Below are 17,913 nucleotides of genomic sequence, written 5' to 3'. Positions count from 1 at the left end.
ATGCCAGTATTTCTGTCTCCACAACTCAGTTCTTCAGTCCCTGCTTGTATGTACAAATTGTTATGGAACTGGTGGTCTGATAATTGTTGGGATTTTGGAGAAAAGAATCCTTCTCCCTAGTGGAAGAGAGAAGGGCTTTTTTTGTTGTTGGTGTTCTTGGTTTGGGGGTTTTGTTTGTTTGTTTCCCCACAAACTTCTGCATGAGACATTGAAAAGCATTTTGGGTCTGTGCCTCACAGCCAGTGGCCATGCCAAGAGTGGTTTGTGGTTGTGAGACAAGATAACAGCAAACAAGCAGGACTACAGACCTCCAGAAGCTCAGTTTGAGCCGATGCTCTTTTTAACAGCAAATATTACAATAAAGACCAATAATTTGCAATCAGTAGTGGAATTGCATTGTGATGGGAATTAAAACCTCTGCTGGAGAAAACAGACATTTCTGAAGCTCTGCTAAGTGATTGTTCCAGCCGTGCTTCTCTGGTTGACACTTTGTTCTCAGTGTAATTCTGAATCTCTGCCACTTTGCTCTCAAATTTAGAAATGTATCACGTTTCCTGGTTAGTAGGGTTTCACTTACAGTCTAATATTACTACAAGTTCTCCTACAGGCAGAGAATGAAAAAAATACAAACCACAAAAACCCCAAAAACTTGTCAAGTATTTTCTATTTTGTAACTCACTTCTACACGCAGATCTACAGATGGAGTAAAACTACTGTTTTTTATTATTGCCTTTTGTATATCATTCTACCATTAAACTTGTCCACTGAGTTATTAACAAAAAAAAAAAAAAAGAAAAAAGAGCAGGAGATAATTCATGGTATCTTCAAAGTGATAGAGGAAGCCAATTCTTGTAATTCATCTTGTTAAAGTTTTTATAATTTTAAAAGATGGGAAGCTATTTAAATCCCAGAACAGAAGGAAAATCTGGCTAGCCCAGGTATAAATGAAAGAAATATGCCTTTTAGTTTTTCAGATCTGAGGGGCCATTCAAATTGCAAGAGTGATAATAAAAATGTGTCTTGCCAAGGAGTCTGAGCCAAGAAATTTTTGGAAAGCAAAATTTTTATAGGGCAACTTTTGTTTTGTCTCTTGTTTTATGGGGGGTTTGGTGGTTTTTTTGTTGGTTTTTTTTTGTTTTGGTTTGGTTTTGGTTGTTTTGTTTTTGGTTTTTTTTTTAATGCAACAGACATCTGCCGTAGTTTGAATTTTTAAAGCCTTATCCTGATGTTCACTTTCTGATAGCCAAGGCAGCATAAGTATGTTTCTAGGCAAAGTATTTCAGTGCGTTCTCTTTTACCAGCCTCAGACATACAGTCCCAGATGTTTTAAAAATCACCTTTTGTTCAGTGTGGATTATTCATGCAATCCTGTGTTTTCTCAGAAGTGTCTCGTTAGAATTAGAGTTTCCAAACTCCGCAATGTTTAAAAGAACTAATAATCATGCTTGGCTTTGACCTTTCTCTCCAGCCTTAAATGCAGCACAGAGCAAGGGTTTCATATATAGAATGAAATAAAATCTCTAGGAAAACACTGAGGGTTCAGTGTTGCTTTCCAAAGGGTCCTTTGGAAAAAGGGTACTTTTTTGCTGGAAAAATGTCTTGGCAGTAATTATTTAATTGCTTATGCTTTTGTTTTCTGTACCATTTTTATCACAAATTTTATTATCTCTCTTAAAAAAACTAAATATCTGAATTTTCATCACCAAAATCTTTGTGCCATTTAAAAAGGATAACATTGCTGATACCCTTCAAACCCAAGGGAAAAGACAGGAGGAATTTTTGCACTTGGTTTAAGGTAACAAAAGATGATCATTAAAATTTGATCACCTTCTTTTAAATAAAGAACTGCTGGAAAAGGAAAAGCAATTGCTCTTGGCAAACCAGGCTTTTTTTAAATTTTATTTTATTTTTGGTATCATATGGTAATAACTATGCACTAGATTATCTAGTAAAGGACCAGATAAAGATATTTTCTTTTTTGACTCCTTTTTGGAGAAGAAAGTGTAATCTGGATATGTCATCAGAAGTAAACTAGCTCTGTGTTGCAAGGAATTGGAGTGGTTCTGAAAGAAAAAACAGGACAGGAGGTTCAGCATGAGGCAGAAGAGAGCCCAGCCCAATAATTTACACTAAGGAGTGATGTAGAAACTGTGTGTTTCCCTCAATTCAAACACCTTAACTACTTTAGGCATAGGAATATCTTGCATGATTTAAGGAAAAAATTGATTTACTTCTTGTCTGTGGACAAGTATCCATTTTCTGGTGACTGGTGCGAACTGCAAGCTCAGTTAGTGCAGTTCCATGAAACTGTTTTCATACTGCTGAGCAATTTTAGAAGTTAGCACTGCCTTATATGATGAACATGGTTACACCACAAGAACAACCTTTTGTAAAAAGTCACAAACAGGAAGGCAAACTGCAAACAGATTCTTGTGGTAAGACAAGGTGTTATGCATGAAATCTTGCTATGGACAAGAAAGGGAACATGCCATACATCTATACCTGATCTGTGTGTTTACAAAGCCATGAACTTATTTTAGCTTATTTAAAACATTAGTACTATAAACAGAATTAAAGAAAAGTTTTTATTCTAATTGCAGGAATACTAACAGTCCATATTGATATGAGATCTCATAGTACAACGCCTTAATGACTAGAGACATTCAGGAGTAATTTTGCTTGCATTATCATCCATCGTTACGCAGTACTGTAATCTTCCCTGAGACTGTAGGATGTTGTGAAATAGGCTGTCCTCCTGTTGATACTATTTTACTTCTATAAACCACTTTCAAGGCAGAGTCATACAAACCACTCATATGGGCTTCTCCCCTACTCCTTGGTTTTGTCTTTAAAGAAGGAATGTTCCTGGGGAAGCCAAATCAATATATACTAAAGATGTGAGAAAATCTTTCAGAAATGTTTTGTCTTCCAAGAAAAAAAAAATTAACTGTTTTAAAACACCTATTACCCACTTATCTCCATCTTTTTTAATTTCTTTAATTAGATGGAAAACAGAAGAGGTAAGCTATTAAAATGTGACTAATGTGAATTATGTCTGACGCATCAGATGGAGGACTCTAGTTAATGATAATATAATGTAGGATATAATTTCATTATTGAATCAAAAGAAACTCGAGGTTAGTTTAATCAAGACAGGAATGAAAACAGTATGACATGCCATAAATCCTTTACTAAACAAAACTGCTAAGGGCATATTTGCACTTATGATATTTATACCTGACAAGTTACCTGTGGATTGGAAATCATAGAAGGTTGTTGGGGTTTTATATTTCCCCTGCCCCATCTCATTCTTTGGACATAAGATAACTCTAATGGCTTTTTTTTTTTTTTTGACTGAAGAGCTTATCTCCCATTTTTAATACAGTTTCTACAGCAGAGATAGCTGCTCTGTTCTGATGGGGAAAAGTTTGAAATCATAATTTATGTAATATTCTATTTGGTAACTGAAGGTCTATATCAAGGCACACAGAGCAGCTGGTGTGAACTAGGAAATTTCTGCAGGGCTTAAACTGAAGCAATATTCATATCCACCATATAAGACCCTATAAAGTTTACCATTCTTCTTCTAGTGTTCAGGAGATTTTTCTTCTAGAAGTATTTCTTGTCCTCGTAATGAGAGATACAAGCAGTGGTATTCTTCCATATCTTTATGTTCCTGAGTTGATTCAGTGCTGATTATGTAATATGTGCGTATTATATCAAAATATTGTTCTTTGGACTCATCTATAGAGCTGGGAGTAATGCTCATTACCAGCCTTGCAGTTAACTTCTTATTCTAGGCTTCAGGGTTAGAAATTTTTTACAGACAACTAATGAAGTTCTGCTTTGCTCACCTACACCATGTACAGGTTATTATCATTATCACTGAATTCTTACTTTATAGTAATAATAGTTCATAATAAAACTGTTTCACTTCCTTAGGCTGTAGAGTTGGAAAATGTTTTGTGTTTATGTTTAGGGCCTTTATTCGATCACATCTTAGACTGTTGCCGCTAGGAGACTGCAATGATTTCATACTCAGTTTCTAGTTTCCTGAGGTCTCAAGCACATGGTTCCAAGTACTTGCCCTGCCACTGAGTGTTTCCAGATTGGAATCAAAAGTTCTGTCTTTCCGCTGATGCCTGTGAGTCACATTGATATTGAATACTCTGGTTGCTCCCTTTCCCTGTTTTTAATCTCCAAGATTTACTTTGATTCTGTCGTCTTCCATCTCTGGTCTTTAGGGACTGATTTAAAGTGGTGTGAAAGGGACAGATGAGAGAGATTTGCCTGAAGCCCCAAGTATTTGTGGCCATACTTTCCAGAGAAATGGTCATATATATATATATATATGTATATATATATATGGCTGCAGAAGAATAGGTGGTAGGAAGTAGGAAAACAAATTATGATACTGCTCAGATACTGAATAAGGCCATTAAAATCTACCCACTGTATGAAACATGCAATTTGAAGACCCTAATGCAGACTCAGATATTTCTTTTACAGGTCCAGCAATGTTTAATGGGTGTGATACCCTCTGGTTCATATCCCTGATGAACATTTCCTGCCTGAAGCACACACTGGGTAGCTCTTCCAGGCTTAGTCTATATCATGAAGCCTAGGTGAATTTCCAATTGACTGGAGGTTATGATAAAACAATTTTTGGAATGTGGTTTTTATTTACTTGTAATGAAAATAACCATGCAGAATAGAAAAATTGTTGTTCAGTTTAGAGTGGTAGAGTTTTGAGCATATATAAACCTTTTCCTATTACTCATGAGCAAGGTTCAAGTTTATCAAACCATAGATACAATCAGATCAATTCTATTTAAAATTATTTTTCTGTGTGTCAGAGTTAAATGAGAGCTCATCAGCTGTATTATATGGGAAGAAGATCTATAGGTCAGTATTACAATAACATGTGTTCTGGAAAATCTAGAACAGACTAGTAACTGCTTGTGTTGTGTTCCCCAAAAGGCATTACTGAAGGATTCCACAGGAATGCTGATAAACTTTTTCTTCTCCTTATCTGCAGGAACCTGCTAGGAGGGAAAAGACAGACCACAGGCCTAGCAGTGTGATAGTTTAAATTGCTCTCAATACTGGTATTACATATGTAAAAATTAACATAATCAAATTTTGGATGAAAGACAGTTGTTTCAAAATTGCTTCAACCAAGATGTAGGTTGTAGAACTGTTTGGGCTGTAGCATCTGGTTCTGTCTTTCTCCTCCATGAGGTAGTAGCTGCAGTATATTTTCTCAAATACTTTGCAGTTCACGCCAGATTAGGGTTGTGAAGACCTAAGGATATGCACCTTTCAATCTTTATTTTTTAGGTTAATTAGGGCATCAATCCATGCCTACCAAAAATGCAAGGGGAAAGAAAATCCCCAAAAAACTATAGGGAAGCCCTTGACTGTGAAGATGAAATCTAGGTTTTGATAATTGGGGAAATTTTGATAAATGGGAAAACCTGTGCTCAAAGAAGTTACAATAGATGACTGAATAAAATTAGTGAAGTTATGAAGTCAACCTTTATTAAAACTATATGTGTATTTCATACTTATACATACATAGATGTTACTACATATGTGTGGTGAAAGCATATTTCTTATAAATATTTTTACTTACTGGTCCAAGTTGTACATGGTGACTATACTTAAAAATTCTCATAGCTGATTTGATGCAATGCCTATTCTGTTCTCCTAAGAATGCTGCATACCTAGTATGCATAAATAAAAGATGTTTGCAGCCAATTTCTGATATTTTTCTGTTTAACAGATTAATGTAGGTGTTGGGGTCAAAATGAAAGCTTTATAGCATTTTTATTTTGTATGGACAGAATACGGATATGCTTTAGTTATATCAAATCTCAAAAGATTTATGGAACATATAGGCTATTACAGTGAAAGTTTCTATAGCAGGGAGGTTGATTCCTTCTGATTTTTTAAATTCAGCTTTCTCTTCCATTAACTACAGGTATAAATATATGCAGAATCTGGTACAACTAAAATGAATTATAATAACTGTCATCTTGGAGGCAAAACCCAACTGTCTTATGAAGGACATATGTGAAAAAAAGATAAGAGTCCAAAGCCACCAAAAAACTTTACATAATTGATAGTAGCATGCCTGAATCTTTTTTGAGTTATTTGATAATACTCGGCAATACTATCTTTTCAGGTTGTAAGATATGACCATATATCTAAAACAGCATCTGTATAATAAGGAAGAAAATATTTTAGTGTTCTGCAGGAAGTATACTGATAATGCTGCCCATGCAGCTTTGCACATGGGTATTCAATATATATTGAACACTAAAAGATAGCACTCTGGTTTCTGCAGTGAGAATTTTACAGTGCATGCACACAACTTAATGCGAAACATGAAAACTGCATTATGCCATGTTATGTTTTGGCAAGTAAGTCCCAGTCTTGCTTACTCTCCAGCAAAAACCTCTGGCTGGCTAAGGAAGGTCACGCTGGGAAGTTGCTCCTGTTTGACACTGCAGCATTCTGGAGTGATGAATATTTAATTAGGCAAGTGTGGACCATGTGGGAGGTTGAGGCAGCTGTAGCTCCTAGTTGACTGTCTGCAGTATCATTTTAGAGTGTTGTGTGAAAATGAATCCTTGGGGTAAGCTTCAAGGACACTGAGTAGGTAAAAAAAGGCTTTCTGTCAGGGCAGCTAGTTACAGGGAAGTTAGGAAAAAGAGACACAAATGTGTTACGTGTTTCTGTTACAGTGGTCAAAGATTTTATGTTCTGGTGAGCTAAGCCACCATGTTTTATTAAGCTCCATAAATGTAATAGAAAATTAAGTTTGAACCTAGGAACTATAACAGCAATGAAAGTAATTTATTTTTTGCAGGTATTAGCTATTGGAATGGAGTACATGTATAATTTGTTGATATTAAGCAAGCAGCATGAGGTAGCAGTCATTTCTCTGTAGTCCTATTTTAAACACAGCAACAGATGTTTGAAGATATTATTCTTAGCAAGCTTTCTGGAGAAATTAAAAACTATTGACAAAAGCAGAAAGACTGTATTAATTTTCAGTGGCATAGGCCAGGATAAAGATTTTGTATTATTTTGTGTTATGCATTAAAAAACATTGTATGCATTTTGGATAAGTAACAGTTGGGCTAATAGGAAGGTTTTAATTGTGTTATGAAGGATTAAAAGAAAAAAAAAAAGAAGAAAGAAAGTGAATAAGTCTGTCTTCATAACCAGGGAAATTGGCAGTCCTCTTGCTCTCTGTCTTGGGCTCTGTGGAAGTAATTTTTCCCACACAAGACAGAACGAGATCATATCCACATCCCATTTAGCCATCTGTTTTAAAAGGGAATGGATGAAGCAAGAAATAGTTTTGTTTTCTTTGCTGTCACTATAACATTCAGGACAGACAGCAAAGAACAATAACCATTTTAAACTAAGTAAATGTAGCTAGCATGTTACTATTGATCAGTTAGGAAGAGAACATGTGCCTGCATCTCTGCTTCCCCAGCTCATATTCTAGCATATAACCATCTCTGGTCCGTGTTAATGTCCAAGACTAAATTTGGGCAAATGACGTGCAAGAGAATTTTTGTTGCTGTTCACTGGCTGTGGCTAAAAGTGGTGGCTGATACTTTCATAGACATCATGAATAATTTGGAATTACTTCTGCAGTTTCCAGTGACTTCTATGATGAATGACTCTAATCCTGCTGCATCCACTTTAATAATGATGGTGAACATTGGACACCTCAGTGCACAGTACTGTTGAGACAAGAAGTAAAAGTCCAGAGAACTATTAAAATAAATACATTAGGGATTGTGATTTAGGAGCACCCTTACTTTTATGATAGGCAGGGAGCAACTGAAAGGAGAACTGATGATGGTCATCTACTTGTGGCAGCTGTTTATTAAGCTGATCATAAACATCTTGCTGTTACCTTGTGTTCACCCATCTGTTGGTTTCTGCCCATCTGTTATTGCTTGCTATGCATGTAGATTGTAAATATTGTTGCTGTTCTTTTAAATGAGAAGGTTAGAAATCCTGTGATAAAAATGTTCAGTTGTGGAATTTGGTATTTGGGTTAAGAAAGCCTCTAGAGTCAACATCGAGGAAACTGTATACAGGTTTCCTGTGCTCCTGATTGACTTCCTGTGGTTACCATTTCTGATGAGGTTGAAGCATTTAATTGAGTTGATTTTTGTTATAAGATTTCAATTTGCTCTTAGTCAATAGCAAGGGCTAGTTCAGGATGGAATTTTGCTCTTTGAAGTCAGAGGAATGTGTACAAATTAAAGAGGTATACAAAGCAAATTGCCTGCAAGAAGCCGATGAAATTGTGCTCTGTATATGTCACTTCAGCTTGTACTGCTATGTTTTTTATTCCCAGACTAGCAAATTTATATTTGGCATGCACTGTCATCCTTATTCCATTGGGTTTCTTCTCATCAAATATTTGTGATGGATTTTTTTTGTCTCCCTAAGCCATTATACTGTGCTTTTTGAAATTTGAGTCTTTGCCATTTCTACACACCTGCTAATACTGACCAGCTCTGAACTACAAGATTTGTACATTTTTTTCTTCTGTAGTGTTATATTAAAGCTATAGCAGTGTATACCTGCATCTGAATATGGTTAGGATGCACTTTGGTTGCCAACAGGTTTGCCTGGGGCATAGACCAGTTAGAGTGCTGAGAACTAAAGTTATAAAAATGCATGTGGAATTTCATCTATTGATTGAAAAGAATTTGATTTCATAAATTTATGGTTTTGCACTGTTTTCTTGCCATGGTGACAAAGGTTTTTATGATTTTTCTCATAGTTTGTGTAGAAACCCTGGAAGGAAGACAGTATTTTATTATTATCATCAATTAATTTGTTTTGACTGCTCTATAGCATGCTTTCTTCATTCAGGGAAATGTTTCCATTTTGCTTTTAAACTGGACTGCAGTTGTGGAAAGTCTTGGTCAAAAACTGCATGTGTTTCTTCCCCAGTGATTTTATTACTGCCAAGTATTCGAAAACAAAATAATTTTGTGTTTTATTCTGTGAGCCCATGAGCTGGACTATGTGCAACAATTTGAAAATCCAGTTTACAAACAACTTTTGCCTTTTCCTTCCATTTAATTTTTCTTAATTTCTGAAAAAAACTTTTGTTTTGTATGCATGTGTTTTACTCCTCTTCCTTGTACTGAAATAGTTTGTTTTAAACCTTAATTTCTAAGTACCTGATTCCAAAGTAGTAACTTCTAGGAACTGATCCAGATCCTTCTGATACTAATAGGATCTTTTTTAAATAGATCTGTGGATTATGAATTATTAGAGAGGGACCTAGCTTATAGATATAAGAAATATTTATATACTTCAGTGCAAAGAGACTGATTCTGATGGAAGATTTTAGTGTGTCACATCAGTTAAAAAAATAAAAAAGATATACTACCAATATACAGAAGTTGATATTCCTCAGCTTTCCTTCATAATTTCATTATATTTGTCATGAATCATAGTGGTTTTATTACAGTCTTCCTGCCCCCTTTCCCCTAATCTGCTATGCTGATCTGGGGCAAAAAAACTTTAGTCTTAGTCAGCGTTTTCTGCTGAGCAGAGAAATATTGGGAGCTAGATTCATATACACTGCTATCAGAATACTGTGCTGTTTGTTAAAAGTATCTTGATGGAACTAATCAAAAACCTTTCATGATCTCTTCAAATTACTGTCATTGCTATGTTGAAATGTAAAAGATATATGAACAGTGTCAAAACTGGTACAACTTTTGCGGGGTTTTTTTTGTGGGGGGAGTAACACCTGCAAAACATGGCTTATGTTGGCATTCTTATGGCTTTTGAAAACCAATATTCCAGTTCTTTAAGCTTCAGTTATTTTCAGTTCTTTGTTTTGAAGTAACACTGCTACGAAAGATTCTATAAAGCAATTGCAGATGTCAAAGGATTAAGAAGGTCAAGGAGTCCAGCTGAGAACCATCTGTATTGGCCTCTTCAGTCCTCTTCTAAAGAGATACAAACTTATGTTTTCAGTATCTCTTCACCTCTAAATATTTAAGGAATTTCCCTATGAGAGACCAGAGGAGTTCAGGAATTTGTAAGGCACACTGCCATCTCCAATGCCTCAGAATTTGATGGCGTTTGTTGTGTTTTGGTGTTTGGTTTGTTTGTTGTTTTTTTTTTCCAAACTCCTCTGTGGCTTTTCAGAAATCTTTGCCAAGAAATTAGCTCCTGCTTAAGATGAGCGGCTGTAGGAAGTAGTGCAAAAATGAAACACTGAAATTTGCCCAGATCCTTCTTGGACTAATCCTTGTGTTGAGGTAACCTGGGGGCTTCTGTGAGCTATTTCATTTTGGTTCTTTCCATTATCTGTGTAGCCTCACTGGAAGCATAAGACAGCATGCTTGTGCTTAGACAGCAGACACAGAAACTGTGTCATCTAACTGCAACCTTGATAATGCTTTGATGTATTGTGCCTATAATGTATTTATCTCTGCTCACTGCATAATATAGACAATAGCTTGAAGAGGTGCATTTGTGTTTATTGTAATTTTTTAAAGGCATTCACCAAAATGTTTTATGGTCAACGCTGTCACTGAAATTAGATCAGACAGTGATTTTCTTCTGTTAAGCTTTTCTTAATGGGTTGTCTTTTTTTAACTGTATTAAGCATAACATATTGCATCACCCTCTAATGCAATAGAGCTGCTCTCCATGTTTATGTAGTGCAGGAAAGCACTCCAAGGGAAATGAAAACATGTTCTTTGGGTTCTGTGGTCATGAATGAAGACTACAGCAGATGATTTTTTTTTAACAAGAAACACTTCTCAAGCAAGATGGAAAATAATGAATTTATAACGGAATAGTAAGGAATGCAGCTAGCTTCCTAAAGACAGTTTCTTGGAGGGATCCTAACCACAAAATATTAACTGTGCCAGAGCCAGTTTCCATCCTGTCACAGGTCAGCAGGCATACAGAGGTACCACTTGGGCTCCTGCTTCTTTATTCCTTCCGTACAGGTGTGCCGTGGCCTGGGGTTTCCATGACCTTCAAGCAGGCTACGGGGCATGAGGCCGACACGCAGAGGGAAGGCGGCGGGGCGTCCCCGCCAAGTCCCAACTCCATTACATTCCCGCAGGTGAGACGGGGCAAGACCGTCCCCTCGTCCGCGGCGTTCGGCACCTGTCGCCGCCGGACCGGGCGGGGCGCTGCTGCCGGGTGGGTTCCGCTCCGCTCCGCGGCACAGAAATGGAGGAATGCTGTGCCCCGGCCGGCTCCCCCCTGCCCGCCTGCTGACCGTGGGCAGAGGGCAGAGCCGAGCGGCGCCGCCGCCGGGGCGCGGAGCTGTCTGTGTGTCTGTGTGTGTGTCTGTGTGTGCCTGCGCTGCTCAGGCAGCGGCCCCGCCCCGCCCGCCGGGCTGCGCGCCCGCAGAGCCGCCCGCGGGCAGCGCCTGCCGCGGGTCCGGCCGGCGCGGGGCGCGGGGGCCGCCGAGGTGCCTTCTCCGGGCTGTGCCTGCTCCGGGCTGTGCCTGCTCCGGGCTGTGCCTGCTCCGGGCTGCGCTGTGCCCTGCGTAGCAGAGCCGAGCCGAGCCGAGCCGAGCCGTGGCAGCGCCCGCGCCCCGCACCGCTGTCTGCCGCGGGGGGTCCCTTTCGCAGCCACCCGAGCTAGATCGGCGGGAGCCTGCTCGGCCGTGAGGAAGCTGTGAACTGCCCCCAGAAGTTTGCTGGCAGAAACTGTTCCCTTTATTGGCAAAGTCTTCAGGCTTTCCTCAGAGGAATACCTCGTTGCCTAAGATGAGTGGCTGTAGGAAGCGGTGTAAGCGGGAAATATTGAAATTTGCTCAGTACCTTCTCAGACTAATCACAGGTTCTCTTCACACAGGTAATGACTGTTTTTCTCTGTAGTCGAGCTGTGCAGCATGATAATAAGAGAATTGCCTAAGGATAATACGGAGATGTCATTGTTCTATATTATCATTCCTTTTATCTTGTAAATAAGAATAAAAGAAGATCTGTGAACTGTTTTGTGGCTGAGCAAAATGAAAGCAGAGCATAGTCTTATGTTACAGTGTTTAGGCAGCGTGACATTCTCTAACCATTTACACACATGAATCCAAATTGGGCTGTGGATGTGTGTGCTATCACCTGTCCACCTGTATATGTTAAGGATAATGCAGAGAAGACACATGATGGTCAGAAAGGGTGAATCTTATGCTTTTTATTTCACCCTTTTTTGGGCTGATTTACTTTGACAAACAGACTACATTCTTTTTTTCAAATGCATGGTTTTGCTTATCTGAAGATGTAAATCAGCTGAAAACTGTCAATATGATGTTATAGTGTCTTGTTTGTAAACTTTAAAAAACACTTGTGCTTTTGTGCCCTTAAAGAATTTGAAACAGTGATTGTCAACTTTACTTAGGCATTTTTTTTTCTGTAACCTTGAACAAATTGGACAGTATCAGATAAGGTTTCTAAGCTAGACTGAACAGACACTGTAGTTTTTTCTTCTTAGCCCTTTGGAAAGTATGCTTTTTCACGATTTGGCATTTTCTATGACTGTTTTCAACAACTGACAAATATAATAGCTTACATTATGTCATTCTGTATTTACGAAATATATTTGTGCTTCTTTCTAGATTTCAGTTACTTTTTTTCCCTTGTAAAGGTGCAATTCCATCATCATCAGATAATATTCAATTATACTAATATGATTATTGAGAATTAAAAACCATTTATTTTGCTACAAGTATTCTGAAAGTTTCAGCTGATGGCATTTGTTTGGTTGGTTTTTTGGTTTCCTTTGTTTGGTGGTGGTGGGTTGGTTATTTAGGTTTTTTGTTTAGGCACTGATAAAAAGATTTGAGAGCAAAGTAGACTCCTCACTAATTCAGTAATTGGAAGTATTGATGCATGCAGTTTATCAGATTTGGTGTTACAATGCTATAAAGGTCGTGGCACAAGCGTTGGCAGTGAGTACTTTATAGGATGCTTGTAACTTAGGGAAATGTGACACAGCTTTTTAGTAACTCTGAGTGTCTGATAACATAGAATTTCCTTGCCTTTATTTTCTGTACCATTACTAGTGTATTGTAGTTTGTCTTTTGTGAATTGCATCAATTCAGATTTCTCTGAAAACATGGGCTTCTTGCTCCTGTGAGTTGCTATGGAAATTAAATAATATATGATGCAAGAAGCAAGCTATGTTAGAAATTCATACCCATGCTCTTTTTCACAAAGTCATGCAAGCTTTTCCTTTCCTATCTAGTGATATGATGCACACATTACGCTATTTCTCAGGCTGACGTTTGTGCTGCAAGCTTTCTAAGTTCACAATTTGAAACCATTTTTAAGAATTTCTGTTGATACTGATTCTTATGCTACCACTAAAAGAAGTTCTTTTGTTTATAATTAAGCAGCACATTTTCGATGATAAATTACTGGAAAGCCAAGTGGAGGGGGCTCAAACATATTTCCATAAAGCAAACAAGCAAGCAAAAAACCCACACTCTTAGGAACTTTTAAGAGCTGAGACACTTCCTAGGAGATTTTGAGTTTGTTTTTACTAGAGGTAATGATGTATTACTACTTTTATTATGTTGATAGACCTCATCATCTTCAAATGGTGTAGCAAAAAGATCAAGATAATGTGATAATAATTGAAATACCAGGAGAGGTAGAGCGCCACTGTAAAAAGCTCTTGCATAGCCCAGTCCTACTCATTAACCTCAGCTGTTGCAATACCAGTTACTGTTCCCCCTGAAAAATATAATGCATAATTCATCCTTTTGATAATTAGTTGATAATTAATGAAGATGAATGGGAAAGTCTAGTTGAAAGTGTTAGAAAGTTATACTGTAATTTGTATATTAAAGTTACTCTGTTTCTCTCTTGAGCATTCAAAAATTTAGGGTAGCTATCAGAAACAAAGCAGTGTGCTTATTTAACTTTTTAAAAACAGGCAATCTTCTCACTAAAGTGACCAATTATTTTCAAAGTGTAAATGTTTACTAAGGAGCACAGTGATGAACACAATTTAACTTCCTTGTTGATATGATTTGATATGATTTGGCCTCAAGTTTCTTTTTCAGGTATTCCTGAAAGTTTAAATTATACTTAATCGTTTATACCCACACATTCTTGAAAACACTTTTACTGAATTTAATGCATCCTTTCCTTCTGTATGGGTAGGCATGTTGAATATATACTTAATCTACAGATGGGTACAAGTCTGCTGCAGTTGGCATGATTACACTGATCAGGAAACAAGAGAAAGTGATAGAGGAGGGAGACTGGGCTTACTGGCTATGGGCCCAGCTAAGGAGTTGCTGTTGATTACTGGTTTTATAGCTTGTGTTTCATAACAATCATTTATAACACTACAGATCTGTTCTGTGGTAAATCTCAATGTTTAAAATAAAAATGATCTCATATAGCTGTCTGGGCTTGTACATAAGCACAGACTTGTGCTTAATAGTCAACTCATCTGGAACCAATATTAATGGAACTACCCCCTTGCTTGAAGGTAAATGCTGCATAAATCTTTACAATGGGTTTTAAGTGTCAGTCTCTGCCTGAATACATCCAGATCTCTATCAAATTTTTTTGTTACAGCAAGTTACTATGATTGACTGCAAAATGTAGTGAAAAGAATGTATTTTAAAGAAAGTTTTTAATTTTCCATGATTTCTGCTATATATTGTTGATGTATTTCCACAAGTGAAACAAACTCCCTAAAATATTTGAAGATGGTGTTTTTCCAATGTCATACCAATTCCTACTTTGTTGCCTTCTGACTCTTGACATGTGCTGGAAGTGCCTGTTCTTTGAAACACTGTTGTAAAGAACTTAGCGCAGGTCTTGGGAATGCTTTAGTTTTTGGATGCAATGTGGATTTGCATATTATAAATAACTAGATAAATCACTGTGAGATCAAGAAATAGGTCGCAGGTTATTTTAAAATGGAGAAAATGTGATATCAGAGCAATGGCTAGGAAGTTTTTCTGAACTGTCATCTTGACAACTGATAAAGTACAGGGATTAAAGAGATGGTAGAACAAAAACTGTCATTGACTTCAGTGGTAAATTTTCACAAGTATGTCCTTTTCAGGCATGTTTATATTAAATGCCTGATATATTAAATATTAAAAAGGAAACCAGTTTTTACAGGACAGAATCAAATTCCCAGTTAGCTTATATATAAAGTATATATATATGTATGTATATAAAGAAATATTTATGTATATAAAGAAAGAAGGAAAAGGAGAACAATTCTGCCTGTGGAATTGAACTCTCTCTCTAACAAACTGAAGTAATCTCACTCGTCCAGGCTTTTGTAGCTTAAGCCATGGATTGATGTGGCGGTTTCAACACTTTTTGTTTTACGGGGGCTTTTTGTTTGTGTGTTTTTAGATCTTGAGATTGATGACTGCTGTAAAACACTGATCACAGGCTTGAGGTTTTTCTTAGGTTAAAACAAATCTAATTGTCAATGGGGGATGTACTTTTTGATGGCAGGCTCCTTGATAAACTAGGTTACCAAAGGTAATCTCTAGTCTCTAGTCTTTGCCTGTTTATGCACAGAAATATTTTCAGACCTACTGTCAAGACAAATACGTCATCTGAGCATAGATTTGAAGATGTGGGAGGCCTCACCTGTACTCCTCTGACTGTTGTATTTCTCGTGCCTATCACTGCCTAAAGTCCAAGACTGTTTGGGATAGCAGTTTACAATGAATGCTTTCAGGGGCTACTCCTTCATAGATTCCAAGAGGAATTACCGTTTTTGAATGCAGGTTAATAGTATTCCATTAACTTGTATGGAAAATAAAATGAGAAGTAGAATAAATTAAAATAGAAAAATAATCCAAACTATCAAAGTAATCTTAAACAACATGAGACAAAGAGTAGATGAAAAAGATGTTCCCCTTTTTATGCAAATAGGATATAAACTAAAATTATTTTAAAAGGACTCTGTGGCTTGAAGATGTCACGGAGCATTTAAAATGCTGATATTCATGGGCAAACATGGGTTTAATATGTTTCCAAATGCCTTTTTTGTATTGCTGAAATATTTCCTTTTTTAATACTAAATCAGTATTGTTCATGAACCTAATTAGTCTTTTTTTCATTTATTTTTAATATTATTTTTAATAGGAAAGAGTTCCAGATTTAAGGTCTGTGTCTCTCGGCTGTTGCCTATGAGGTAGTTTGAACCTCTTGGGTTTCAGAAATTTTTCTTTTACAGAGGTGCAATGTTCTCTCTATATGTAATTTCACAGGTTCTAATGTGCAAGACTGATACCTTTGTCATGTTCTGTTTAGGGAAAAAAGCCTCATTAGTTTCAAAGAAACCAATCAAGATTTCATTTGAAGTTCTACATTGTACTTTATGCTTGCTTAGTTTACTGATTAGCATTGACAACTTCTGCTGGTGCTGTCTTGGTATTAGTCTACCTTAGAGAAATCACTTCAGTGGAAGGGTGTGGTGGACACTGAATGTTAACAAAGTTAGATTTTGAGTAGGCTTCATATTACTAGTTGATAGAGATGCTAAGCGTAAAATATCAAACACCGAGAGAAAAATATCTGAAAAAAACAAGAAAAAAAAATCCCCAAACTAAATTGGCAAATATGTTAGTTGAATTTTGCCTGAATCTTCTTGTAATGTTGCCAGGATATTTAGTTGATTGCACGTTTGAGTACCTGGCTTTTGAAAATGCCTTTTTTATATTATCCTACCCCTATGTGTATTACCACTCCTATAGGCTTTTGTTTAGAAATAGACTGTTCTATAGACAGTATTCTGAGACAAAATACCAAGATGTATTGAACTTAGCAGCAATTAGCTTTAAATAAATGCTGGGAAATACTGAGAATGCTTTAACTTAATGAACTTATGCTGCATTCTGCTTCAAGCTGGAGCAGATTATAAATATTTCCTTTATTCACACAAAACCCCCGGTTTTACTTCTGTACCTCTCATACTGCACCTGCAGACCTACTGTGAACTTTCAACAACTTCTGTAGAAAATTGCAATTTTAAGTAATTAGTTAGAAAATATATGATAATGAATTACAGTTAAGCACTCAAAAAATTATAAACTTTTCCCTCTTCAGAAAAGGACCTACATAGACTGCCTTTGCTCTTCCTGATTTGCAACTCAGTACTGTGCAAAATGTTTCAACTTTAAGTTTTATAATCCTTCATGTGGCAAATAGACTAGACTTCACAGAAGCATGAAGCAGTAGTGAAAAAATTATGTGGGTTGAAGAATATCTTGAAATAAGGGATGTAAAGGCAATACCCTAATCTTTAAATATATCCTCCTGAATACAGTTAAATATTTTCCTCAAACGTCCCATATTTTTAAGACGTTAACTCCATCACATAACCTACTTTAAAAAGTTTTTTTTTTCCAATCCTTCTGAATGAGTCTTCATTGAAGTCTTAAGGCTTCATGTGGTATGTTAATAAGAAATGGACAGGCTAAGTTACCATGCTGCAAACCATTTCATTTGAAAAGACTGAGTTTTTATTCTCTCATTCCAAATCTGAATTTTAATTATAAATGAAAGATACAGTTCATCTTCTTTTGCAAATGACACAGTGGAAAGCATCCTGTAGTCATTTTTAATGATCTTCCCTTTGAAAGTCCTAAGTTTTGTAATGTTCTTAAGAGAGACCAAACTACTGGCATAATTTATAAAGATAATAATAAAACTTCAGCTGTGTGTAGGACACAGCACTAGATATTAGGGTTAAAGATATCTTAAAGGAACTCTTAGAAAGTTACCAAATTGCACACACAACATGTTAGGAAATGGGACCATTATGAATGTTTCAGTTTTATGCAATATAATGCAGTTTTTAACTGTGTTTGTACTTTTCCTTTGACCGTTGTACAGAGTA

General features: G+C 36.7%; 1 protein-coding gene across 5 annotated transcripts in view; it reads left to right on the top strand.

The window, feature by feature from the left end:
- The window catches only part of KCNIP4 (potassium voltage-gated channel interacting protein 4), a 394,946-nt gene that overhangs the window by 89,937 nt on the left and 287,096 nt on the right, over nt 1–17,913 (top strand). Inside the window, exon 1 of one of the 5 annotated variants that reach the window (XM_050338783.1) lies at nt 11,592–11,883. The exons of the other annotated variants lie outside the window; for them this stretch is intronic. Within the exon in view, the coding sequence (XP_050194740.1) occupies nt 11,796–11,883 (88 nt within the window). The 5' untranslated portion in view covers nt 11,592–11,795. Of the gene's footprint in view, nt 1–11,591; nt 11,884–17,913 lie in introns of those variants that run through there. 5 annotated transcript variants of the gene reach the window in all.

Source organism: Myiozetetes cayanensis, unplaced genomic scaffold, assembly GCF_022539395.1.
Source record: "Myiozetetes cayanensis isolate MyiCay16 unplaced genomic scaffold, myiCay2020 scf7, whole genome shotgun sequence".
NCBI lineage: Eukaryota > Metazoa > Chordata > Aves > Passeriformes > Tyrannidae > Myiozetetes > Myiozetetes cayanensis.
The sequence above is the reverse complement of the archived record's forward strand: the minus strand, read 5'-3'. Positions and strand labels throughout refer to the sequence as shown.